Raw genomic sequence first — 27,083 nt, forward strand, 5'->3', positions numbered from 1 at the left:
TGCAAGAAGCAGGAGGAGGAGTTCAAATTAACAAAGAGAATGTGACTCCCTGGAGGGAAAAACACCCACAAGTCTGTCTACACTTGGCCTACATACTTCCCGTTAGAGACTTCCCCACACCAGACGCTTCTCCTGCTGCAGAATCTTACTATCAGTTCCTCAAGGGGGTCCAGAAACAGTGCAGCAGCAGTAGTCCAGTAACTGGGACTTCTACAGGACATGTGCAGAGACCCACCTCAACCAAAGGCGCTGTACTGATGCGGTAAAAACCTCTTATCACCTTGCTGCACACACCCCTCGCTCACGTGCTTCAGAAGAAGTTAAAACGCAGGCGCACACAGCTCACGCCTCCTCTGAAAGCACAGAGGTCTTCTTTTCAGAGGGTTAATGGGAAGAGATTGCAGGCTAAGTGAAAGGGGGAGTAACCTTATAAAGAAGGGTCAGAAGGACACACGAGCACATGCAACCTGCTTTTGTACTGTACACGCAAACGAGAGAGACAGGAGTAAAGCCACGAAGCCAGAGAAGAGCAAGAACGTATATAAAAAGGACGGAACATGAAGCGATGGGGTTTGTTGACTGAGTGAAGCAAAGTACAAATTTATTGATCTGGCCAGCTCTAACGTGTACTCGCTGCCTAAACACAAAGCCTAGCAAGAAAATATCTGCTGTTAAAGAACCTGTGCATGAAATCAATGCTGCAGCACGTTTATAGAAAAGCCATAATGTCAGTGAACTCTTTTTACGCCCGTTACTGTTCAAGAACAAAACCAAGCATCCACAAACCAAAGACATTCAAACAGCTAAAGCTCAGAGCTGACAGCTGGATTCAGAAAATTCTATCATCCATGAATCCATGCATTTACTTCACTTTACTATCTTTGTTTTACTTTACAGTCCACTGCATATTCATTTAGCTATTCCAATCACAGGTTTTCCACAGTATGATGTTGGGATGCACCAATTCCAGGCTGGGCTAAGAAACAAATCTTCATTATAAAAGATAAACAGAAACAATCTTTAGCCACCGCAAACATTAATGCACACGTAAAGAGGGCATGCCTAGTGGCTTGACCAGGAGGCTTCACCCAGGCAGGTAGAATATACAGAATATGCAGGGTGGTGCATTTGCATCCCCGGGGCTTGAATCTAAAAGGCCACAACACGCCTGCACAGATCAAATTGGCCTCTGTGTAGTAACTGCAGCTCTGGGATTACAGCTATGGCAACGACAGACCTGCAAATAGCGCAGCTCTGCCTGCCTTCATGGTGGATGCTGCACCAGCCTGAATGTCAACATCTTTGGCGTTTCACAGATTTTACAACCCGAGGTCTATTCACCGAGGCAGTCTTACTGACAGTGACCGTCAAGGGGAGAGGCCTCATGATGGAGAGACTCTTCTCTCATCCCCCCCGCCCCACCCCACTATCAGCCAATCAAGAAGACAAGCACATGTTGGATGGGTTTGCTTAGTGTGGGTGAAAGTGGTCAATGCAAATGAAGTGACTCCATGCAAGCAATTCATCTTCAAGAAAACAAAAGACAAATTATAAAAAAGCTCAAAAGGAAGCATACGGTCTGATGAGAGCTCGTCTCAAACAAAAAAACAGACACTTCACTGTCACCTGACTGAGAAACAGTCACATCTCAAAACCACCTAAAGGACAGAAATGCAACGATGATTCAATGCACGGACTACTTCTGCTCCTCCACTGCAAAAATTCACTGCTGCTTTAAAAGGACCTTAAACTGATTCTGTTATTATTTGGCTGTGAAATACTGCGATGGTCATTTTTTCACTTGTTTCCGACATTTGACAGGAGGGGGGAAATATGCATGACACATGTTAATCTATTAACTGCTAATGAAAAGGACTGTTTGTCCCAGCACAGAGGAGAAGAAGAATAACAACAACAGCAAAAACAACAACAACAGGCCTTTTACTAGGGGTGCAACGATATTCGTATCGATATTGAACCGTTCGATACAGTGCTTTCGGTTCGGTACGCATATGTATCGAACAATACAAAATTTGTAATTTATTTTATCAACTTTCCTTCTGACGATGCTGTCTGTGTTGAGCGCTCAGTGAATCTGCGTTCGACTACTCCGCCTAGGCTCGACAGTGCAGCCTAGGCGGAGTAGTCGAACGCAGATTCACTGAGCGCTCAACACAGACAGCATCGTCAGAAGGAAGAGCGCAGGGAAAGCTAGCAAGACAGAAGTTAAGCTCTCCTTGCAACATGGACCTCCCCCACCCTCATTCAGATCTGGCGTTTGGAATTATTTTGGTTTTCATGTGACGTATGACCCTGAAGGTAAGCGAGTCATGGACTAAAGTAAAACAGTATGTTGGATGTGCCATGCAATGCTCAATTACATGGGTGGGAACTAGTGTGTTAGCGCAGTTAGCTCGTTAACGTGTTGGCCGTCTAGCCCCATGCACGGGGCGATCGGTGGTAGCTCGTTAACGGAGATTTGCCGTGTTGTGGCGTTAAGGTCATTTCAACAAGATTAACCTGAAAGCACTAGTGGGAACACAACGAATATGACTGCACATTTACTCCGACATCATCCTAGTGCAAAGACAAAAACAACAAGCATGCTACTAACTTTAGCCGAGTCATTTAGACAGCTGTTAGCACATGATTCTCCTTATGCTGCTGAGAATATAGCCCAGAAGAAGCGGATAGTATAGCTTTTATTTTGGAAAGAGACATTTCTCTGTAATAAACTCTCTTTTCCAAAGATGAGTGATTCCTCAATCAGATACAAGGCTTGCAATATCGCTAGCCCGACGTCCTGGAGCTAGCGATCTTTTCAGTCGGGCTACCAAAATCTATCTCTGCCCTGCCCGTCGGGCTATTGTAGGAAAAATATATGTCAATGCTTTTGCATTCTTTCAGAAATGTAGCTGGGTAATTATGTCATTGGGTGAGCCACTGTCAATATGTGACATATTGAAATCGCGTTTGAATTTGCGCTTGTTTTTTTGCTTTCACTTTGCAATCGTGCGAACTGTGTATAGAGAGCGACAGCACTGATCTGTGAGTGATGATAATTTGTGCACCAATTCCTCTGACATCGTCTTATTAATCGTTAGCTTACTATGCAAACATGACAAGTGAAATCTCCCGCAGCAAGCTTAAACATGTGAGAGGTTGATCGCGCAGAGAATCGCTGAGCTTATGTGAGTGCGCGTGTAAAAGCAGCAGGATATATATTTGACTACGATGACCTTCACAGACAGATATATATTTTAGTTCTGCTGAGCCAAATAAGACAGGTCAGGGCGAAGAAGTGACAGCCAAAGAAAAGCTTACCACAAAACTGAGAAGTTATGACAAATCAGACTATAAGGCAAAAAGAAAGTGCAGCTTTATGGTTTCATGGACAAAAGAATTTCTGTGGCTGCAATATGACGAGCTAAATAACCAGGGCTGCACATAAGTGGTCCGCAGGTGCGCATTCGCTGTCAAAATAAAAAACACGCACAAGGGTTAGGGTTAAATTTAAAAACTGTACTTTTGAGTTAAAATATATATTTATAATTTTAATAAATGACAAATTAAAAAGGCATGAACATTTTTTTTGTATCGAAAAAATATCGAACCGTGACACCAAAGTATCGAACCGAACCGAACCGTGAATTTTGTGTATCGTTGCACCCCTACCTTTTACATATCCAAAAGAAGACAGGCAGCAGATCTGTTAAATAAACCAAATCCACCACCGTCACCTCCGCCTGTCAGACATGACAAGGACTGAGAGGAGAGCATGTTTAAGTGGAAACCAGTCAGTGGATAAGTGTGTGTGTTGTGTTTTAGTCATGTAGGTGAGCAAAGAAGGCAAACACAGAGAGTTGACTGTGACCTTTTACTGTCACAGCTTTCTCAGTGTCACATGTTCCAGCTGTTGTTTCTCACATTGATCTGTGGCTGCTTTGGGGGAATCAGAGCCTCACCTTTGAGCAGGGGCAGCGGGGTGAGCTCCACCTGGGAGCTCTGGTAGCGGAACTGAGAGGAGCTGTGGGACCTCCTCTGTCGGGCCCTGCGCATGGACCTTCGTGGGAAGCCATCCACCTTCTCCGCGGACGGCACCGAGAAGCTGGTGGTCGGCGAGGATGGGCTGGACGGAGGCAGCTTGGTCGTCTCCATGATGGCTGGAGGTGGAGGTGGTGTGGATGCTTTTGCGAGTGAGTGTGTAACGAGGGGGAATGTTTATTAAGAGGATGTAAGGCTGAATAAAGCAGAGGATGAGGGTGGAGGGGGGGGGGGGGGGGAGTGGGTGGCTATCTGAATCACAGATGGATTATCAACTGATCAGAATTTAAAAAAAAAGCGGCTCCAGGGGTGGTGGTGGTGGAGGAGGAGGAGGAGGGAGGAGGAGGAGAGGGGTGAGAGATAGAAAGTATGGATGGGGGAGAAAGGTGCAGAGGCGGAGGAGAGGTGAGGAGAGGTGAGAGAGAGCTAGATTTTCTAGGGGTCCAGTCACGTGCTGCGCGCCTCGTTGTCTCTATCAGAGCCGGACTGGAAATGGCATCTTCGTCATCGTCATCATCATCCTCGAAGCTTCAGCTTTTCACACACAGATGAAAAGAATCGCTTGTGTATCATCGCCGTGCAGGAGTAGCTTGGAACAGCTACCAGATGATGCTCAGACAGGCGCGTCTCCTCCTCACACACACACAGACACACACACGCCTCTGCTGCTGCTGCTGCTGCTGTATTGGCGTCACACACCGCCTAAGTCATCAGCCTGGATTTGGATGTTTATTTGCTGTATGATATCAAGCAGCTGAGCTCCTGATAGGCTTAAAAAATAAAGACAAAAAGCACCTCCTGTTTATCCGGATCAGACGCAAACAAACGCCCTCCGTGCCACTTCACAGCTTCTTCTCCTCGATTTTTTTTATCAATAAAAATCAGTGCTCGGTCCTGGCGGTGAATGATGATATCATAAAATCATCAATCTGGGCCCACTTCAGCTGCGGCATCACTGTTGTCCTCCTGCCTCGTTTCCCCCCCTCTGTAATGGGTCCTTCTTTAAACCGTTAAAACCTGATATTTCTTTTTTTTTTCTTTGATTTCTTTGAAGGCTAAAGATGTTATAGTCCACTCAGCCTCCTCCTCCTCCTGCCTTCCTTCAACCGTATCAGGGCGGGGAAACAAGCGGTCCCTCACCGCACCGACATGTGCAGGTCCTCCGATGTAACGGCGAGCCCCGCAGCTCCGCTCGGCGTCTCCCTCCGCGGTCAGAGGACAGGGAAAAAAGGTAAATGAAAGAAAAAAAGAGGCCGCTCCTCCGCGCAGGGGCAGCCGGCAGAGGAAAAGCTGAAGGCCTGTGTTATACAATAGCAAAACCGTCTGCGTCTGACACACTGACGCGGTTTTTTTTGTTTTTTTTTCCTCCTGTACCCCCTTCTCCGTTCCCGTTATCCGGTTGTCCTACAGCGACTCAATGAGCTGCGTCAACATGCACGCGATGAGTCGGAAACATACCGGAAATGAAGCTTCATGACTTTCAAAATAAAATAGGCTACCTGTGCAAGCTGTGTCTGGATTGCGGAAATCAAGCCCCTTTTCATAGACTGTACATAAAAGATGATAGTAGACAAACTGACGTCACTTTTTGTCAGTGACGTTTCCTATTCTATATCAGCAGCTACTTGAAAATCACAAAAGAATAAAGAGTAATAATAATAATGGCCAATAAGGCCAGTACACCAGCGCCGCAACATCATCACACAGTCACTTTTATTAATGCTCGCCGTTAAGGTGCTTTGAGACTCTGCAGCATCCAGTAGTATTATTTTGCTATTTCCATATAGTTGTGTATGTTGTACCGGTGCACGCTACAAGAAGTACAAGTGCACTTGTTGCCATATGCAGTGATCTGATTGGTTAAATCTGTGTGTCTGGATCTGGAAATTGAGCTTTGTTCAAAAATTAAATGCTGCAAATTCATCCAGCAAAATTACTCGGTCAGTGTGAACGGCTGTATTAATGATAAGTGAATCCCAAAAATCTTTTTGATTAACGATATATTTTCACAAAACTTTTCTAAATGCCTTAACTGTGACCATAATTTATAAAATGAACGTCACCCTTTAATAAATAAGACTGGAAACTAGTGGCCTTGACCTCTAGTCCCTGGTCCCAGGTAATTCTAAACAACTGTACTTCTGCTTTACAACCAGAGGAGTAATTGTGAGAGCAATTGTGGCTTAACTTTTCAGACCTAAAAGCTGTTTTAGCCTGTGAGGGTTACTGGTGGAGCCTAAGGGCTTCTGTGTAGTCACAAAAAAGGAAACTTCAGAGATCTAAATAGATTTTAATACGGCAACCCCTTAAGACAGCTCCTCAGGATCATCATGGATGTCAATAAGCCTGGTTACTTTGGTAACTGCAGTGCTATTGGACTGAAGCATTAATGTGCAGGTAGAGATGAAAGCAAGGTTGAAAGTCTCCTTTTGATTTCTCTAGTTCAGTCTAGACAACAACAGCAAGATGTACCAAATAAAAACTGAGCTCAGGAATTCTTTCTTTATAAGTATAATGGATGCGCAGAAAGAACTTCTTACTCGTTCTGTTCTACACAGATACTTTCATGGTTAACAGAGAAAATCCAACATGTTTAACTTCTTTTCGTGTACAGGCACTAAGCACTAAGGCGGTCAGCTATGATGAATCTTCTCTGGCATTTTTCACTGCGGAGTACAGGCTCAGCCAGCAAAAAAATAAAAATAAAAAATAAAGATTTTATTTTGAAAGCGCTGAGCAGATGCTGCCTCGTCTCACTCTCCGCGTCTTGACGCAGGTTCCTCAGCCTTGAGGTGGTGCAAGGAGAGAGAGGAGTGAGCCTCCTCCACTGCGGATGACGCTATATGATGGAGTTATTTATTTATTTGCCTTTATTTACGCGTGGCCGGCCCTGGCTTTTTAAAGCCGCTCGATTATAAGCAGGTGTTTCATCGGCGTTCCTGCTCTTGCCGCACCACCTTTGGCTTTCTCACTGCCGTTTCATCCAGTAAAGAAATATCCCCTCCTATCCTCCATCAGTGCACCGCTTTGACGCTCACCGCCTCCCCCCCATTCCTCCCCCTCCCTTTTCCCCCATTTTGCTCTCCTCCTATTTGAGGTGAAGCTGGCTTTGAGGATCAAGTCCCATCCATTGTTCTTCAGCCCGCTCAGCCACTTGCTCGCGCTCACTCTCTCGTGTAAGCACACACGCACGTGCATTTAAAGGCGCATTTATCCGCGCCTTTCATCTGTTTCTCAAAGTCACACACACACTGATTTTCTCCCCATAAACACACACAAGCCTATTTTGTCTCATAGAGACTACAGTGCAGTAAGTGCTGTAACTGCGCATGCGTCCTTTGCTTTACATTACACCCTTGTCCCCTATGTGGTGTATCAGGTGAGTTCACCCAGTCATCTTCCGGGATAAAGACACACACACAGAGTTTACAGTGTGGGTCAGGGCAGCATTGATGCTCTGCTTTACATTTGCTATCAGGGAGGCTGTGGTGCTGTTAGAGACGCGCGCTGGTTAACCGACATTCAACAGCATTTTGGAGCTTTTTATTAGAGCAGTCTACAGTTGTTAGCTGTGCACAGTGGGCATTGTGGAGTCTGTTGGGGCCCCTCCAACCAGCATTCATCACCATTATGTTATGAGTAGTCTGACAGCACCAACAGCAGTCCTCTAAAACAACAAGAAAAACATTACTACAGCAGAGACCTTGTTTATTTTAGCAACAGTGACCAAGACCAGGTTGTCTGGTTATGCAGTGTTAATACTATAGAGTGCTGTGCAAAAGTAACTCCTCATTCTGTTATGCTTTGACAGAAACAAGAGGAATAGATGCACTGGTTTACTGAAAGGTTTGCAAACATATGAGGATATAAATACCAAAAATAGAGTTTGTACAGTTATTGAAAGTCACAGCCTGAACTCTCTTAGGCAGCTTTCTCGACATTATTTTCAGTAATCTTCAGGAAAAGTTCTCCAGGCTTCTTGAAGGACATTCAAAGCTCTTCTTTGGATGTTGACTGCCTTTTGTTTTATCGCAGTGAGACTATTTCTGTCGAGGCTTCTGTGAACAAGTGGATCCGTTGAAGGTCCAGATGCCACTGCTGTAGTTTAAGGTTTCTCAGCCCTCAGGGCACTACCAGGCACCCGGTGCCCCGAGCAGTCATCTGCCTTGCCTGGTGTCAAGAAGCACATCCAGCTATATATTACAGAATTTGCATAATTCTGCTAATAGACCCCAAACAAATATTCATATGTTGTGTAACAGCATATGAATGAGTGAGCTGAACTGCTTGAAAATTGTACTGTATTATAAAATAAAAAAATTTAAAAACTCAATCAGGACAGTATTTTTTTAAAAGCATAAAACCGATTTTAATATAATTTTTATTATTAGTTTCCTTGTTCAATATATTATTTGATCCATGATAAATACAAATACTACAAAGCCCCACAACTGCCATATGCACAAATATACAGGTATACCATATAGGCTGAATAGCAAATATATAAAATAAAAAAAATAATTAAATGAAAGGATCGCTTGGAAAAAACACTTTTTTCAGCAGCAGTTTCTTTAAAAGACATTAATCCACCTCCTGGTTCACAGGGTCAAACCACTTGAAATGAGCACAAAAAATGTACTAAAACATAAATTGTGTTAAATTGTCAGTTTGGACCAACAATTTTAAATTTTTTATGGAAAGCAAGAGCTGCATCAAATATAGCATCTGATTTATAGAAAGATTTTTTAAAATTACAAATGAATTAAAATTACAGGGTAATTATTGCTCCCAATCCACCTGAAAAATAATGGGTGAAAACCATTACTCCATGCACAGCATACTTGTGTGCACCCCCCATCACCCACCCCTTGACATCCAGAAATTATTTTTATTTCTACGTCATCTATAATTATCCTTTTGGGCTCTATGAACAAACATAAAATGAATAACTTCAGCAACAACAGCTGCAGGTCCGTCTTCAACCTTTTAAAGTTTTCGTGGGTTTACATCATCCTGATGTCTACATCATCAGTGAGATATGTTCCTTCTGATTCATTTATGAGGGATAAATTGCAAAAATATGCAGGGTGCAAATTAATAGTTACATTTTTTTTTTGTTTAAATGTCGTTAAAAGGTTAAATAAACACTCCATTTTCAATAAAGTTTGAATTTTTAGGTAATCGTTTCACAGTTCAGGCTTTGAAGGGTTAACCAGTCAACGGTTATACATAAGAGGTTATTTATTCTCATAGTGTGCTTCTACATGGAAGTCATGCTTGTATAAGCAAGTCATAAGAGTGCGTGACAAAAAAAACAGACCAAACAAACACTAACACGTTCCTATACAAGACTTTAAAATGTTATAAACATGATCTGACTCGACCATTGTCAATGAGCTACACTGTTAGAGAGTTAGCTCCATCCGGTCGTTAAGTGATGACGCGACGAATCCTACTTCCGGGCCTAAAGTAGCCTGCGTTTAATATGGCTTTTGTGTTGTTAACATGTTTAATGTTTTGTATTTTCTTCTATTTAATCTCAAAAAGCTCCTAAAACAGTCAGTGATCACTGTTGACCTCCCTCGGCTTTTATTACCGCTAATCATTTATTTAAGCTCAGTTTTTAAAACCTTAGGATGTAACTACAGCCCAGCCCATGCAGCAGTATATGAATGACTAACCTCGTATTGTGGATGGATTATCTCAGTTGTTCTCCTGGCTGAAGTTTGGTCCTTTTACAGCATCCTGCCATGCGATTACATTTGTTCCTGACCACCGAGAACACTCACATTAACTTTTATCCAGTGGAAAAAAAGTTAGCTTGTTTATATTATGCTAACATAGCTGTGTCGCTAGCGGTCACGTAGCACATCATTATATACCAGCTAGCCCAACTTCAGTAACCCTACAAACGTCACTGCTGTTTAGTTTTCTGTCTTCATTTATGTTGGAAGTGATAACAGAGCTGTACGTTTTAATTTGTTTCCAAAACCCCGCAGTCAGGACATGCTATATTGTATTTAGATAGAAGCTAGCGAGCTAACTCCCGGCTAACTTCTAACTCCGTTAAATGTCATAAATTCCGTTTTCATGGATGCCTGGATGTTAAACTCAATTGTTACACCTGGTAGAGCAGAACGCTGATCATTTTATTAAAGATGAAAGACTTTAGACAGTTTTTCAACTCTCAGTAATGCCATAGTGATCGTTTGATATATGGACCTGCAGCGGAGTTTAGGCCCAGACACGGCTAGTGACGTCAGACTGAACAACCGGATTATTAGCTCTGATAGCTGGGATCACTACATTCTAATGCAACCTTGTAATAAAGCAGCCCTTCACAGTGGCTCACAGGGAATTTAGAAGGCCAGCGATCCCACTGTACTGTACCAATTTCATGAAAGTGGCTGATTTCACTTTAAGATTTAAATATCAATTAGCAGCAGTAGCAGAATATGTGCTGAGAATGTGTGTCTTCAATTAAGATTAAGGTACATAAATAAAAAGAAGAAGAAAGTGAGTAAGGATGTGTTGTTAACTTTGGCACTGCCCTGTGTTTGTATTGCAGCTTAGAAGGAAATTTATTCTGGTAACCTTTCCGTGAAGTTGCAAGGAAGTGAGAGGACCACTCCACCCAATCTAAAATTAAAAGTTACAAGTTTCACCATGTTGACTCCTTTTTCATGATTTAGGAAAGAGCGGTGCCTGCAAATGATTACTGACTGTGGAAAAAGACACTGGAATTTATTGCGTTCGTTCTTGAAATTAGAGATTTCTGCTCAAAGACCCTCAAAGTTCGGGAGGCAGTTTTATGCCACTTACTAATAAGCGCAGACATAAAGATTACTTTAGTCTCAGAGAGGATGAGATAACCTGTGACGCTGGAGGTACAAATACATGAGAATCTAGTCAGCTACTGGTTGCATTCTGGAAACCGCAGGGTTCAGATTGACAATTTTTCTGTGACCAAACCAAATGGAAGCTCAATCATGAAATCGCTGCATTTTCGTAACAGAAAGCTCAATAAATAAGTAGCATCTGGTATGAATATGAAATATGACAGAAGACATTCAGTCTTTGGTTTGTTACTAGCTTGAGTCCAGAGGTCATCTCCTCACAACACATGAATCAAAATGACTTTTCTGTAGCGCTACTGGTTATTATTCCCACTTATGAGCCAGTCGAAAAAATCACAAAGTTCAAGTTCCTTTGAGGGAACCCCTGGTTGTGGCGCCAATGGCGGAGGTTCAGACGGAGCCCTATCGAAGCTGCTGGAGGTAGCTTGAGATATATCAAGTGGACCGGGGACAGTGAGCAGGGAGAGCAGAGACACACTGTTTGATGTATTGTCTTGATCATAACTCTGCTTTGAGGAAAAAGAAGGCATGGGTGATGGCTCCAAACCTGAAACGGCTGGAGCTAAAAGAGAAGGAGGAAGAGGATTTTGAAGAGGTGATGGTAAAAAAGTAGACGGTGAAACTGAACTGCTTGGGTTTCCACTAAAGCGACATGGAGGCATTTGGGGCACGCAACCCGGTGCTACTACACCCGCACTTCCAGCCTCTAAATGGGAATAAGGGGGTGTAGCGTCAGCTGTAGCATTTAGAAAAGATGTTTTCTCCTTAAAAAATCCGTCCACTGTGTAACCCATTTCACAGAGGGTGTCTTGCTCCAGCGTGGGCTGCGCAGCTGTGGAGAGCACACCGGAAGGAACGGGGTTTGAAATAAGACCGTCACAGATGGGTATACCATTTGTTGTGCTTGAGGTCATTATAGGTTCTTTGCTAAATAAAGAGTGCGGAGCTGTGTATGTGGTGAAAGATGCTGAATAGGGAACTGTCACTGGGCTGGAGGAAGAGGAAGAGGAGGAATTGAAGAGCTTAGGTGAAGAATGAGCAGAGGAGGCTAATGTTGTGTTAGCTGGAGGAGAGACATGGTTCCTTTTGACGCAGTCAAGGCTCTGAAGTCCCAGGCTGGAGGTCAGAGAGAAGGGGAGCGCAGAGGAAGCAGCCACGGTGGAGTCCGAGGCCTCGGCGATTCCGTGATGGTTGGAGCTGGTCTGACAGTCAGCTGAAGAAGAACCCGCAAGGCTGGAGGGGAGGCGGCAGTAAGGTTCGTGACGCTCCAGCGACGTCGTTAACAGGTGCAGCTCCTTTTTCAATGCAGCGATCTCCTTATGAAGAGCCGAGTTCGAGTGCTCAAGACTCTGGAGTTCCTGAGGAGACAGAGGGCAAAGGGGAATAGGAAGCGATTAAATAAGGGGGTGGGGGAAAAAAGACAAAGCGGAGGGATCAATAGTAAAGAAGAAAAGTCAGGTATATCTTTATTATCCCTAACTGAGGCGCTCACCAGCCATAAAAACTTATTACAGACATACATCAAAGGACAAACAATGAACGCAATCACATGCCACCCACATAATATCACACCAAGCCTGTGCTGCGCAGTAATAAAATGACACAGCGAAACAATCTTAATGACGCTCCTTTAAGGCTCCGAGAGTGTGCAGCAATAGAAAGCACAAGAGGCATGAAGTGTGGCCAACGCCAGAACCCCAAAGGAGAACTGAAATATTGCTCCTAAGTGACAGCGCTGCAAGATCAGCATGAAACGAGTGGGTAGGCGGTGGAGAGAGAACAAAAAGTGATTCCTTGCTGATAAGTGCAGACTAATGCATGGGACCAATTAGGAAAATTTTGAATTGAAATGTGGCAAAAAGCTTTCTCAATAAACGTGCCTTTTTGGAGCATTTACAACGGTTTTCTTTACATTTAGCGGTAAACTTAAAGCACTTTCGAGATGCTCTTCCTTTTTTTAGTGGTCATATATACATACTGTTACATTGGTGGCCATAGTTTCAAATACATACAACTAATGAACTCAGTCTTTAACAATAAAATTCACTGTTTTTGACTGTTTTTTTCTACTCTTGGATCTGCCGGGGATATGCCTAATATAGTCATCTCGGACAGACTGTGGCTGAAGCCCCATCACCTGCTGCTCAAACCTTCGAGTCGCAAAGAGCAGATAATAATAAGAAATCTGAGTCAGACCTCAGTAAGTTAGGCCTAGAGATCAGCTGATGACCCTCAGTAACCCCCGTTCACTATAGGGGGAAAATAAATGTATATTCCACGACCACCTCTTCGGCTTTGGCTGCTAGCAGAGTCGCCGGTAGTTTGCACAGAAGGCTCCAACTCCTGCAAACACTCGCTAGCTAACCACCAGCCGGCCGATAAACTTGAAACAGTGCGGCGTAAACAAGAAGCAAACAAGAACAAAGACCTTCAAAGTAAAAGTTGTACCTCATCTCTAAAACCAACACACGTTAAAAGGCACAACTTCTTGACGATGAAGGCAAAGGTTCTCTGTTTTTAGCTGAGGTCACACTTCTTCCCAAATTTCACTACTGCCACAGACAACTCAGCGTCTTCCATAAAAACTAGAGGCCATCTCTGACTAACCAAAGCAAACACAGGGTGATAACACTGACGAAAGGCAATTTCGCCTTAAGGCGATGCCTAAAGTGGGCCGGAACAATCCGGAGCAGCATTCCAGCTCATTCAGTAAAGTACAGAGTAGTTAAATGTGATTGGCAGATTTGACTAATGCATAATGACTAATGATTTCATTTGCAGCCTGCTTTCAGCTGACAGCATGGAGATATCTGCTTAGTTTCCAAAAAAAATGTAGTTCCTAAGAACAGAAGAAAAAGGAGGTCAGCATACAACAGCCTCAAAGATATGAGTGAACAGAGAACAGGAGAAGAAGATGATAAACTGTTTTCAAAGTTAAAAACTTTTCAGCAAGGGACATTTGATAAAATGGAAATCTTACTTGCAGTACTTGAATCTACACATGATTTACTGCTAATCATACTATTTTATCTATATATTGCAAAACTGTGAAGGTTGCATGAAAATAGTAGTCATTGTGGTGCAAGTTACGGTGGCAGAGCCTGCACACACACACACACACACACACACAAAATCTACTGTTGAGTTCAAAAATTAATATGCAGCTTGTCTCTAAGTGACTATTTTCACCCAGCAGTAAGGTTCCCACAGCTGCCAAATCCCACTTTAACCTCTACACAAAAGAAGAGCTTTTAAAGGAATGGGTGAAACCAGCAGCTACACCAGCCTTTTTGGAGCATTTACAACGGTTTTCTTTACATTTAGCGGTAAACTTAAAGCACTTTTGAGATGCTCTTCCTCTTTTTACTGGTCTTATATACATACTGTTACATTGGTGGCCATAGTTTCAAATACATACAACTAATGAACTCAGTCTTTAACAATAAAATTCACTGTTTTTGACTGTTTTTTTCTACTCTTGGATCTGCCGGGGATATGCCTAAGATTTAACTAAGGATTATTTTGAACTGTGACCCATTCAAATCTACTCTAATGAGCCGTCACTTCAGCACAGCTAACATTCGTCTACTTTTAACATTAAAGTGTAAACTTGACAGTTGCCCTGAAGAAGAGTCAGAGCTGTGCTATGCAGTTGTGAGTCACGGTCTCCGTCCCATTAAACTGTAAGCTGCTGACACAACTTTGAGTTTTTAACAAGTTCGAGTGGCTTGAGGCAACGACACTTCCCAGAACTTCAAGTGAAGCACACACACACGCAGCAGAACTGAAAGAGAAGGAAAGAGGGAAAGCGAAAGTGCGAGTTCCCGACACAAAAAAAGACACGCACACACATTCACACCCATTCATAAATTTGGTACACGCAGACATATTGAGCAGGTTACAACAGGTAGGATGTAATCTAAAAGGAAAATAGAGCTTAGTGGTAGTAAAAGAGCACGAGCTCGGGTGCAGCACAGCAAACCGGTGGTTTTGTTTTCTCTTTGTCAGAATGAGAGTAATTAAACACATTTATGAGCGTGAACCGACGGACGAATCAGATTAGTGACATGACAGGAGAACAAATGCTTCTTTTTACTGCACAGAAACCTGAATTTGCACAACTCAACCTGTTGGTTAAATAGGACTCTGTGGCTTAGGCTCATCCTCATGTCCACTCATACTTTTTTGGAATTGGAAATGGCAAATTTGTTTAAGATAGTATTAGGAAAAAAATTGACCTAGGCTAAAGAAAATTGTACAGAAATATATATACATATGAAGCATAATTATCAAATTATCAAACGAAACTGCAGATCTCATGTGATGGGAGAAATTTTAAAACTACGAGCCAAGTAATCTGGCTGGAATACAGAAGTGCAAAGTTTAGCAAGATAAGACAAGAGGAACCTATTAAAGGTCTCACAAACAACCAAAGCAGGTGACCAGCGAAGTGAACGCAACACAGGAAGCGTGCTAAGATGCGGCATTCCCACCGTGCTTAAAGATGCACATCAACAGATTAACTGTATGTACAACTGTGTGCCACTGCTTATCAAAATCACCAGCATATGACGATGCACAATAACTTAGTTCCATTTAGCTCTTCATGTAACTAGTAGCTAACATTATTTCAGTATTTTAGAGAACACCACCACCTGAATACTTTCTGCTTCAATGGATGGGTTTCAAATCACAGTAAGAAATCTTGAACACCACATTTTTACAATAACCCTTCATAACTGTAATGCATGTATGACCTTGAAACAGTTTTCAGGGCTACGTGCTGTTAGGCTTGTGTGTAAGCACGCGGTCATCAAAGATACTTTAGAAATCTGACTGAGTGCTCTGGGAAGCGTGTCCGTGTGTGCGGATGTGTACCCTGACCTGTGGAATTTGCACCCGCCCCCCAGGGGAGAAAAAAAAGACAGGCAAGTACAGATTGAAAACAAATGCGTCTGTGTGTGTGCGTGTGTATATGTGTGTGTGGATGGCAGACAGGAAAGGGAGGGCTGATAGGGAGGGCAAAGCAGAGGGAGTGAAAGTCCTTCTCCTAAAGCAGGCTATTTACAAGAAACGCCTGCAAGCATGCTGCCAGATTACACAATACGCACGCGCGTGCACACGCACACATACACACACTGCTCATCAAACAGGCTGTGTGTGAAAAGGAGACAGAAAGTGACAGAGTCAGAGGATGACAATGGAAGGAAGCAGAGGGGGAAAGGAGTCAGACCTCATGAAGTTCATCTGCTCTCTCTGTCTGTTTTCTGCGGCTCTTCCTCGCTGCATCCCTGTTCTTCTCCCGTCTTTTTGGCCCTCTGGGTCCCATCTGTTGTCCCCCTCTTTCTCTCTCCTGCCAAAACAACAACAGAATTAAGGAGAAATATCTGGGGTTAATTAGACCGCACAGTGACACAGTGGGCGTTCAAGTATGCACTTCTATTTTGACTTTGGCTTTCTTCTTTTTAAAGGGCGTGTATCGATTTCATTTCGATACCGCGTTTTTGTTTTAAAGGTATAACATGACTTACAAGGTCATGAGACAAACCAATCACATGAGACAGTGCGTGTGGCCCTTCAAAATAAAGCGGGTCAATAATACGTGAAGTGCTTTGATGCAGCGCGTGATGCGAAGCAAAGGCGAGGGCTGACAAACCATATGACAAATAACAAGGAAGATTCTTTTTATTGCACACAATAATTCAGGTCTTTATTAGACTACACCTTCCATTCATTTCATGAGTTCAATTTTCACTCAGCACAGCTGTTGCTGACTGTTCTACAGGCAGTATATACAATCTGTGTATACTTTGCAAACACACACACGATAACTGCAGTAAATAACCTGAGCCGGACGTGAACTGAGGGTTCAGGGCACCAGAGGTGGAAGACCAATACTCAGTTTAAAAACTAATAACAATAATGATAATTAAGGTACTAATAATTTAAATGAAATTTAAATAAATCACTTATTTTACAAACAGATCTGTTTGGAGGGCTTAAAGTGGATCTGAGTTGATAAATAGTGGTTTTAGAGGCAGTGGATAATGATTATAACTAGCATGACTAATAATTAATACTATATATTACTATATATTGCTGTATATTACTATACAATAATGATAATAATTATAACTTTAGCTTTAATAATATATCATTTTTATTTACAGTGTAAAAAGGAAAAAAGCCAGAGGTTCATTAATCAGAAGAGGATCTGACTCAATATAAACAGTGAATGGGTGTTATACCTGTTGTAGCCCATAATTATAACCAATATCGGTGTGAATTTCATATCACATAAGTTTACTCTTAGCATCAACAGCGTGAAAAGGTCCATAGGATGACCTGAATACGGGGATTTGATGATCGAGTCAAGAGACGAGAAAGAGGAACTTACCGATCCTGCAGTACTGCTGGGGCTGGCGGACTCGGACCCGGACCCGGAGTCCATGTATAACGGGGACATCTTGACCCACGCTCCTGCAGCAGACTGGCTCACCTGTCGGCTGGTCGCCTGCGGCAGCACGAGGCTTTCACCTGTCTTGGACCATGAGTGCAGCAGGGGAAGCCGTATCCATTCATACGCGATTATCGGGATATCAGGACAGAGCAGGAGTGCAGGTTACAGAGCAGGTAATGCTGGGACCTGTTGCCGTGCTACAGACTAACATCGGATGTGTTGCTTGGTGACTGTGTGGCGCTGACTGAGGCGCTCAGTCGCTTTATCTGATGACTTATGAGTTCAGCAGGTCTGGCAACAGATGATGCAACATGATGCTGCGGTTCTCTTTCTCTTTCGGTTTCTCTTTATTTTAAACTGACCCGTTGCCTTGCAAAGCTGGAGGGGGTGGGCGTGCTGCTTTCAGGTGCAGCATGTTAGTTTCACTCCCCACACGTGCTTACAAAGTGCATTCGATTTATCTCTCACACGCGCACATTGTTGTGCAGCTTCACGTCACGCAGTAAATCCGTGTTTTTCTGCTAACATCTCTGACATGTTAGCGTCACACTTTTAAGGTCCGGATTGTGAAAAGACCAACGTGTGAAATCCTAATTTCCGACAGCACGTGAATGCGTTATTTTAAATGGCTGGGGAAAGTTTCACAGGGGCAGGAAGCGCTCGGGTCTGCTGACCATATATAGACTAAGGTGTCTCCTTCCCCACGTGCAGGGAATTTCTAAAGCGGATTGCCAGGAAATTGCTGTCCAAGCCTCCAGAAACAAGCCAGCGCTTAGAAGAGTTCTCGGCAGAAAATGATGTAACTTTCCACAGAAACATTTGAGCTCTGATGGCTTCAGGTCTTCTAAGCCGAGAAGAAAATGGCTAACTCATGGGATTTTCAGAGATACCTGATCCAGCCTGTAGGCTGAAGGGTTTGTTTGTTTTGTCTGCATGTCATTGCACATGTGTATAGTGACAATAAAATGCATTCTATTCTATTTTCTTTCTCTCCTTTAAACTTAGCTTAATATTAGAAGCTGCCCTTATTTACTTTTTTACACTATTGTCTCAAATTTGAAATGTAACATTTTATCTCTGAGATGTCAAACATTTGGTCCGAGGACCAGACCAGACTCACCAAGGGATCCAATCCGGCTCACTGCAGGGCTTGAAGGGCTGGAAAGTTTAAAATACAACGCATCTGGGAAGTGTTCACAGCACTTCACTTGTTCTACTTTTTGCATTGTTACAGCCTTATTCCAAAATGAATACATTCATTTTTCTCACTTTGTAAATATGGGGTATTATGATTGGAAAAATTAATGTAATCTTTTTTTTTAGTGTAAGGCTGTAAAGTGACAAAATGTAGAACAAGACAAGTGCTCTAAATACATTCACTGTATGATATATTCGGTTTTTCCTAAAAAAACAAAACAAAAAAAACAAACCAAAAAACCCCCCAAATGCTGCTATTCCTGGTGTTAAAGAGTGAAAATGTTTTCCAGCTGAAGTGGTGAGGGAAAGTACCAACAAGGTAGGTGGTGTATCCTCTTGACAGGAAATTAGAAAGGGAAAGTTGGTGGCGAATTAAAGACATACGGGAAAGCATTTGAAGGAAGAGTCTAGAAAAAAAAAAGAAAAAGACAAAAAAAAAGTGGGAAATGAACAAAGTGCAATGAAGAACTGAGAAGCTAAGTGTACAGCAAGAAAAAATGTTTAGAGTGCATTGAATTTGAGTCTCGGCAATAAAGGAAGGCGAAAATAACTTGTCAATTGGCTAGACAGAGATCGAGCTGGAACGGATGAGCAGCAGGTTGGGGTGATTAAGGATAGAGTTGGAAATGTGCTAATGAGTCAAGTCAGGGTGTTGACAAGTTGGAAGAAATACTTTTGAGGAACTGATGGGTGTAGAAAATGTAAGAGAGAGTAAGATGGGTGGAACATGGATAAGAAAGGATGAAGTGAGGGCAGCTATGAAGAGAATGAAGAGTGCAAAGGTGGTTCATCCAAATGACATACACAATCAAAGGTTTGGACACACCTTTCCATTTAATGGTTTTTCTTTATTTTTACTACTTTCTATATTGTAGATACATCAAATGTTATTAAGCAAGATATATGGAATTATGTAGCAAAGAAAACATTGATAAAAAGCTCTAAATATGTTTTATATTTTAGATTCTTGAAAGTAGCCACGCTTTTCTTTGTTGACAAATGTTTTTTCTATCACAGGTCTGCCTTGTCAGGGTTCATTTGTGGAATTTCTTGCCTTCTTAATGCGGGGTTGGGACCATCAGTTGTACTGTGCAGAAGTCAGGATGGTACACAGCTGACTGTCTTATTTGACAACTGTTAGAATTCATTTTACGGCAACCAATCGCATAAGTGAAACGATAGTCTGTAATTTCTTTAAGATCTGAATCTAAGTCAGTCAAAATTTGAATGTGTCCCAAAGTGGAGTTACAAAAACCATCAATCGCTCTGGTGAAACTGGCTCACACGAGGACCGCCCAGGAAAGGAAGACTAAGAGTCATCTCTGCTACTGAGGAAAAATTCATCTGAGTCAGCAGCCTCAGATTAGAGCCCAGATAAATGCCACACAGAGTTCCAGTAGCAGACACATCTCTACATCAAATGATCAGACTGCACGAATCAGGCCTTTATGGTCAAATAGCTGCTAAGAAACAACTCCAAAGAAAAGCAACAAGCAGAAGAGATTTGTTTGGGCGAGGATACAGAAGGATTCAATTCAATTCAATTCAATTTTATTTATATAGCGCCAAATCACAACAAAAGTCGCCTCAAGGCGCTTCATAGATAAAGAGAAAAACCCAACAATCATATGACCCCCTATGAGCAAGCACTTTGGCGACAGTGGGAAGGAAAAACTCCCTTTTAACAGGAAGAAACCTCCGGCAGAACCAGGCTCAGGGAGGGGCGGGACCATCTGCTGCGACCGGTTGGGGTGAGAGAAGGAAGACAGGATAAAAGACATGCTGTGGAAGAGAGACAGAGGTTAATAACAGATATGATTCAATGCAGAGAGGTCTGTTAATACATAGTGAGTGAGAAAGGTGACTGAAAGGAAAAACTCAATGCATCATGGGAATCCCCCGGCAGCCTACGTCTATTGCAGCATAACTAAGGGAGGATCCACGGTCACCTGGTCCAGCCCTAACTATATGCTTTAGCAAAAAGGAAAGTTTTAAGCCTAATCTTGAAAGTAGAGATAGTGTCTGTCTCCTGAATCCAAACTGGAAGCTGGTTCCACAGAAGAGGGGCCTGAAAACTGAAGGCTCTGCCTCCCATTCTACTTTTAAATACTCTAGGAACAACAAGTAGGCCTGCAGAGCGAGAGCGAAGTGCTCTAATAGGGTGATATGGTACTACAAGGTCATTAAGATAAGATGGGGCCTGATTATTTCAGACCTTGTATGTGAGGAGCAGGATTTTGAATTCAATTCTGGACTTGAAGCCAATGAAGCGAAGCCAAAACAGGAGAAATATGCTCTCTCTTTCTAGTCCCTGTCAGGACTCTTGCTGCAGCATTTTGGATTAGCTGAAGGCTTTTCAGTGAGTTTTTTGGACATCCTGATAATAATGAATTACAGTCGTCCAGCCTGGAAGTAATAAATGCATGAACTAGTTTTTCAGCGTCACTCTGAGACAGGATATTTCTAATTTTAGAGATGTTGCGCAAATGGAAGAAAGCCGTCTTACATATTTGTTTAATGTGTGCATTGAAGGACATGTCCTGGTCAAAAATGACTCCAAGGTTCCTCACCGTGTTACTGGAGGCCAAGGTAATGCCATCCAGAGTAAGAATCTGGTTAGATACCATATTTCTAAGATTTTCAGGGCCGAGTACAATAACCTCAGTTTTGTCTGAATTAAGAAGCAGAAAGTTAGCGGCCATCCAGGTCTTTATGTCTTTAAGACATTCCTGCAGTTTAACTAATTGGTGTGTGTTATCTGGCTTCATAGATAGATAGAGCTGCGTGTCATCTGCATAGCAGTGAAAATGTATGCTATGTCTTCTAATGATGCTGCCTAAGGGAAGCATGTATGATGTAAACAGAATTGGTCCTAGCACTGAACCCTGTGGAACTCCATAATTAACCTCAGTGTGTGAAGAGGACTCTCCATTTACATGTACAAATTGGAGTCTATTAGATAGATATGATACAAACCACTGCAGTGCAGTACCTGTAATACCTACAGCATGTTCTAATCGCTCTAATAGGATATTATGGTCGACAGTATCGAATGCTGCGCTAAGGTCTAGCAGGACAAGCACAGAGATGAGTCCACTGTCAGAGGCCATAAGAAGATCATTTGTAACCTTCACTAAAGCTGTTTCTGTGCTGTGATGAGCTCTGAAACCTGACTGAAACTCTTCAAATAAACCATTCCTCTGCAGATGATCTGTTAGCTGTTTGACAACTACTCTTTCAAGGATTTTTGATATGAAAGGAAGGTTGGAGATTGGCCTATAATTAGCTAAGACTGCTGGGTCTAGAGATGGCTTTTTGAGGTTTAACTACAGCTAGCTTGAAGGCCTGTGGTACATAGCCGATCATTAGAGATAGGTTGATCATATTTAAGATCGAAGAATTAATTAATGGCAGGACTTCTTTGAGCAGTTTTGTAGGAATGGGGTCTAAAAGGAATGAACATTAGACCGGTGGACATCTGTGCTTTGGTCTGATGAGTCCAAATTTGAGATGTTTGGTTCCACTTGCTGTTTCTTTGTGCAATACAGAAAAGGTGAATAGATGGTCTCTACGTTCATGGTTCCCACCGTGAAGCATGGAGAAGGAAGGTGAAGATGCTTTGCTGGTGACAATGTTGGGCATTTACTGAAAGCTGAAGGCACACTGAACCAGCATGGCTACCACAGCATCCTGCAGCAACATGCCATCCTATCGGGTTTGCCTTTAGTTGGACCATCATTTATTTCTCAACAGGACAATGACCCCAAAACACACCTTCAGGCTGTGTAAGGGCTATTTGACCAAGAAGCAGAGTGATGGAGGTCTGCACCAGATGGCCTGGCTTCCACAGTCACCTGACCTAAACCCAATGGATGGTTTGGGATGAGATGGACCTCAGAGTGAAGGCAAAAGGCAAAAAAGTGCTCAGCATCTCTTGGAACTTCTTCAAGACTGTTAGAAAACCATTTCAGGTGACGACCTCATGAAGCTCATAGAGACAATGACAAGAGTGTGCAAAGCAGTAATCAAAGCAAGGGGATGCTATTTTGAAAAACATGTTTTGAGTTATTTCACACTTTTGTGTTCACTACACAAGTTGATGCCTTCAGTGAGAATCTACAATGTAAATAGTCATGAAAATAAAGAAAAAAGATTAAATGAGAAGGTGTCCAAACTTTTGACTAGTAATGTACATGTGGAGAAGTGTAGCTACTGATTTAGAAGAAAATGGTAATGTGCAAAGCTGTAGTAACTACAGAGAGATAAAGCTGATGAGCCATACCATAAAGCTACAGGAAAGATGTGCTGAAGAGTTGCTGAAGCTAGGTTAAGAACAGAGGTGACGATCAGTGAGCAGCAGTATGGAGAGTAAGAGCACTACAGAGGTGTTGTTTGCTTTGACAGTGTTGATGGAGGAGTTTAGAGAAGGTCAGAAGGAGTTGCACTGTGTTCTTAAGGATCGAGAGAAAATATAGGATAGGTCAGACGAGAGGAACAGTGGTGCTGTATCAGGAAGTCAGGAGGGTGGTGCAGGACATGTATGAGGACAGTGAGCCAGGGGATAGGATTACCATCTTGCCCCTTCTTGTTTGCAGTGATGATGGGCAGGTTGACAGATGAGGAGCCAGAAGTCTCCAGCAACTCTTATGTTTGCACATGACATTATAATCTGTAATGAAAGCAGGGAGCAGGTGGCGGTATGCTCTGGAGAGAAATGGTAAATGGCCTGTATTTGTATAGCGCTTTTACTAGTCCCTAAGGACCCCAAAGCGCTTTACACAACCAGTCATCCACCCATTCACACGCTGGTGATGGCAAGCTACATTGTAGTCACAGCCACCCTGGGGCGCACTGACATAGGCGAGGCTGCCGGACACTGGTGCCACCGGGGCCAGAGAAGAGTAATTAAAGTCAGTAGTGAAAGTGAAAACTGTTCTAAACTAAGCTGACTGCTTAGGAACGCTGCAGCAGTACAGAGTGTGAAAAACAGCATCACTATCAATCACAAATATCCACAAAAAAATCTTGATTTTCACCATCTTGTGAAGGCACCGCTGCAGAAGTATTTGCATACAATGACATTTGACCACATCCACACCAGCTCCCTGTGAGGGAGAGCTATTTATAATAATATGTTTTACTTAATGTAAATAGATTAAATGAGTTATTTTAGACCAATTATTGTTAGAAATGTCACATCTTACTTAAATATATTATGTTTTCTCTAAACAAATTCATATTTTACATTTAGATTAACTGACTTGTTTAATTCCCACATAAAAATGTTGTTAATTTAAATTGTTTTGTTATCTTAAGTAAATCACGCAAGAAAAAAATATGAAACAACTCAGATTTTACTTTACAGTTTAAGAAACTATGTTTTTGTTTTAATTTATTTTTTAAGAAGAAGAAGAAGAAGAGGGAAAGAGCTGGTATGGTAAAGCTTTGGACTACAGAGCCTGAACTGTATTTATTTTCTTTGGTTCTCTGTACATTAACTTAGATTAATTCGATTTTTAATTAGATTTATTAATATTTATTAATAAATCACATTTATCACATAATTCACAAAAAGGTGTCATTGCAATTTTTCCAGTGTATTTTGTTAAAAGTTAGAAAAGAAGCGCCTAAGAAATATTTGCAAAAATCTGTAAAGTGGATTCAGTGGTTGAAAACTGTGGTAAAAATAGCTGACTCGTTTATAACTCCTAAATGTAAAAATGTTCACATTTCTGATGCTTGTTTTCATTTTCACAAGATCGTTAACATTTTATATTTTGAAAATTAGAACATTCCCCAAACCGACTCAAATGTGTAATTTCCACAACAGACACAAGTAGGCGCTGCCGCAAACCATCACAGTAGTTCTCTGGCCTCCACAGCCCGGCCACACCTTAAATATGCACACTGACCAATCTGCCGGCGCCGGAAGTTGAAAGCAACCAATCCACGTTCTCTTGCTGCAAAACAAGCCAATCGGTGGCTACATGGGGCGGGATTAACACTCTGGCTTCTTCCTGAGTTGCAATGCTGCTTATGAGAGCCGAACATTATCATACTAAACTTTAAAATTATAACATACATTTATTACAGTATAACAGTTAAACGAGGCAGCGTCACGATGGGTTTACTAACAATTTTGAAGAAGATGAAACAGAAGGAGCGCGAGATGAGGCTGCTGATGCTGTATCCTTTCTGTGACAGGTTTGGCTAGGCTGAAAACAAAGTGGCATTCGTGCACTTGGTTTATTATAACTATACATGTATCAAATAAGAACCCGCAAGCTTCTCTGTGTGTCTGTGTCGTTAGATAAAGATGCCGGACAACGCCTTTCTCTTTATTTTTCCCTCTGTGCGGATTCATCCTTCTTGCTATGCTAGCTGTTACACGTATTCTAGTAAATATACGAGACGCTGATTAATCGATTAAAACCTCTCAGGTGTGTGAGTTGTCTTTAACCTGGCGCGTGCAGAGGTCTGGACAACGCGGGGAAGACGACCATCTTGAAAAAATTCAACGGGGAGGACGTCAGCACCATCTCTCCCACACTGGGCTTCAACATCAAAACGCTGGAGCACAAAGGGTAACGCGCACACTGGCTCAAACACGCGCACACGCACGTTGCTTTGACACCCATGTTTCTTTAAAAAAAACTAATCTAGTCAAGGAAAAATTTCAAAGATGGTCGATATAATAATCTAAAATTAAAATGTGCCTATATGAATATGAAAGTAGGTATTGTGTATTGTCTTGTGTGAAAACCATGACAAATAATAAATGAAGCTTCAGTGTAATAAAGGAATAAAAGTCACAGGAAATGCTTTATCCCTTCAGATCTATTTGCCTCTATTTCCTTCCGCCTGTGGCGCCTTTTGATTTGGCTTTTATTTCTGTGTGTCAGCCTGTTAAATCCAGAATCAAAGTTAAAATCCTTCATCTCTTAAATAATCAGGCCCCATCTTACCATAAAACCAAATGGGACTATATCAGAGCACTTCGCTCTCAGGCTGCTTGCCAACTTGTGGTTCGTACGGTATTTAAAAGTAGAAGGGAGGCAAACGTTTGCTGAAAACCTCCTGTGTTAATGTACAAAAGTATTCTTTAGACCTGTTTTTTTTTTTTTTTTTCTAGCTCAGTCTGTACATTTCCATTCATGCCTCCCACTCCTTGTGTTTCCAGGTTTAAACTGAATATTTGGGACGTAGGCGGTCAGAAGTCACTGCGCTCCTACTGGAGGAACTACTTTGAGAGCACAGATGGGCTGGTGTGGGTGGTGGACAGCGCAGACAGACTCAGACTGGAAGACTGCAGACAGGAGCTCAGCGCACTCCTCCTGGAGGAGGTATATGAGAATGACACACAGTGGAGTGACAGAATCCTTTATATTGGTTGTTTTGTTTTTTAAAGGATAAAAGAGTAAACGCAATAGGTTTGCAGTAACCGTTAGACCAGAAGGGTAGGTGTGTAAAAATGTGACACTCACTAGTCCTGAATACCAGCCTTAACCCTGGTATTCCACCTGTCATTTAAAAGGAATATTTTGCCCAAACCAATCAGAAGTATCCATTTATCTTTAATAGAAAGCAAATCTTTAATCGTTTTTCTGAGTTGTCTGGACTTTCTATATCTTTTAAGATATTTTCAAAACTGGGCAACTTACACTGGCCTCCATGGACCCCTAAAAGCTAGAGTCAAAATATTTGATTTCAGTATGAACACGTTATGCTATTTTTAAATAAGCTGCGCTCCGTTCTTTGCAGAGGTTAGCTGGTGCAACGCTGCTGGTTTTTGCCAACAAACAGGATTTACCAGGAGCTCTGTCCAAAGAGGCAATACGAGAGGTGAGCTCTGCACCCACTTGACACTGCATTTCAGCAATGATATAGTTGCATATATCACGGTGGATGCTGACACTTTGTTCTTCTGCAGGCGCTGGCCCTGGATAACATCAAAAGTCATCACTGGTGTATCATTGGTTGCAGTGCAGTAACAGGAGAGAACTTGTTAGCTGGCGTGGACTGGTTATTAGATGACATCGCTGCGAGGATCTTCACTGCTGACTGAATGTTTAACTGCAGACCAGCTGGTCTCTGTTCATGACCTGCCGCCTTTAGTGACTGAATGCTTTTATACTTGTCCCATCAAGTAAGGATTTACCCAGCAGTCCTGGGTTTGCACTGATTTAAAGGAGACTTACCATAGTTTACTTGTATGAACCCAGTAATAAAAGTTCATCCATTCTTGTGGCAAAACACTGCAGTTGCCTTCTTACAACATCCACACTTGATTCTTGCAGACAACTTGTTATGCTCGTTCTTATGTAGTCTAAAGTTCTCTTTGACATGCAATTCTTTGCAAATTCTGGTTGTATCACAAGCTCCTACAGAGAAAAATTTGGTGCTTTCCACCATTCTTGCACAGGCCAGTTCTGCATAATTTGTCATCTCATCGATCAGCCTCAAGCCAATTCTTTGACAGTTAGCATTTAGGTTTGATTTAATTTGTGCTACAACACAAAGCATCC

At 42.3% G+C, this 27,083-nt stretch overlaps 3 protein-coding genes across 3 annotated transcripts in view; 1 reads left to right on the forward strand and 2 right to left on the reverse strand.

Moving 5' to 3' along the window:
• The window catches only part of ppp2r5b (protein phosphatase 2, regulatory subunit B', beta), a 53,036-nt gene extending 47,575 nt beyond the window's left edge, over positions 1 to 5,461 (reverse strand). The window contains exon 1 of the mRNA XM_086284459.1: positions 3,966 to 5,461. Within this exon, the coding sequence (XP_086140585.1) occupies positions 3,966 to 4,158 (193 nt within the window). The 5' untranslated portion in view covers positions 4,159 to 5,461. The remainder of the gene's footprint in view (positions 1 to 3,965) is intronic.
• Positions 5,462 to 8,413: 2,952 nt separating this feature from the next.
• batf2 (basic leucine zipper ATF-like transcription factor 2) lies at positions 8,414 to 17,671 on the reverse strand. The gene is made up of 3 exons (XM_086287575.1): positions 17,299 to 17,671; positions 16,135 to 16,254; positions 8,414 to 12,259 (listed from the first exon to the last, which is right to left on the reverse strand). Exons 1-3 carry the CDS (start codon positions 17,365 to 17,367, stop codon positions 11,195 to 11,197), a joined length of 1,254 nt encoding a protein of 417 aa, XP_086143701.1. The 5' UTR covers positions 17,368 to 17,671; the 3' UTR covers positions 8,414 to 11,194.
• Positions 17,672 to 24,542: 6,871 nt separating this feature from the next.
• On the forward strand, positions 24,543 to 26,811 carry arl2 (ADP-ribosylation factor-like 2). Its single transcript, XM_086284466.1, has 5 exons — positions 24,543 to 24,744; positions 25,032 to 25,142; positions 25,739 to 25,901; positions 26,320 to 26,400; positions 26,489 to 26,811. Exons 1-5 carry the CDS (start codon positions 24,680 to 24,682, stop codon positions 26,621 to 26,623), a joined length of 555 nt encoding a protein of 184 aa, XP_086140592.1. The 5' UTR covers positions 24,543 to 24,679; the 3' UTR covers positions 26,624 to 26,811.
• Positions 26,812 to 27,083: the final 272 nt, after the last annotated feature.

Source organism: Aulonocara sp. 'chitande type north' Nkhata Bay, linkage group LG3, assembly GCF_057382095.1.
Source record: "Aulonocara sp. 'chitande type north' Nkhata Bay isolate Kocher_YH1m ecotype deep benthic linkage group LG3, A_spYH_male_GT1.1, whole genome shotgun sequence".
Classification (NCBI taxonomy): Eukaryota; Metazoa; Chordata; class Actinopteri; order Cichliformes; family Cichlidae; genus Aulonocara; species Aulonocara sp. 'chitande type north' Nkhata Bay.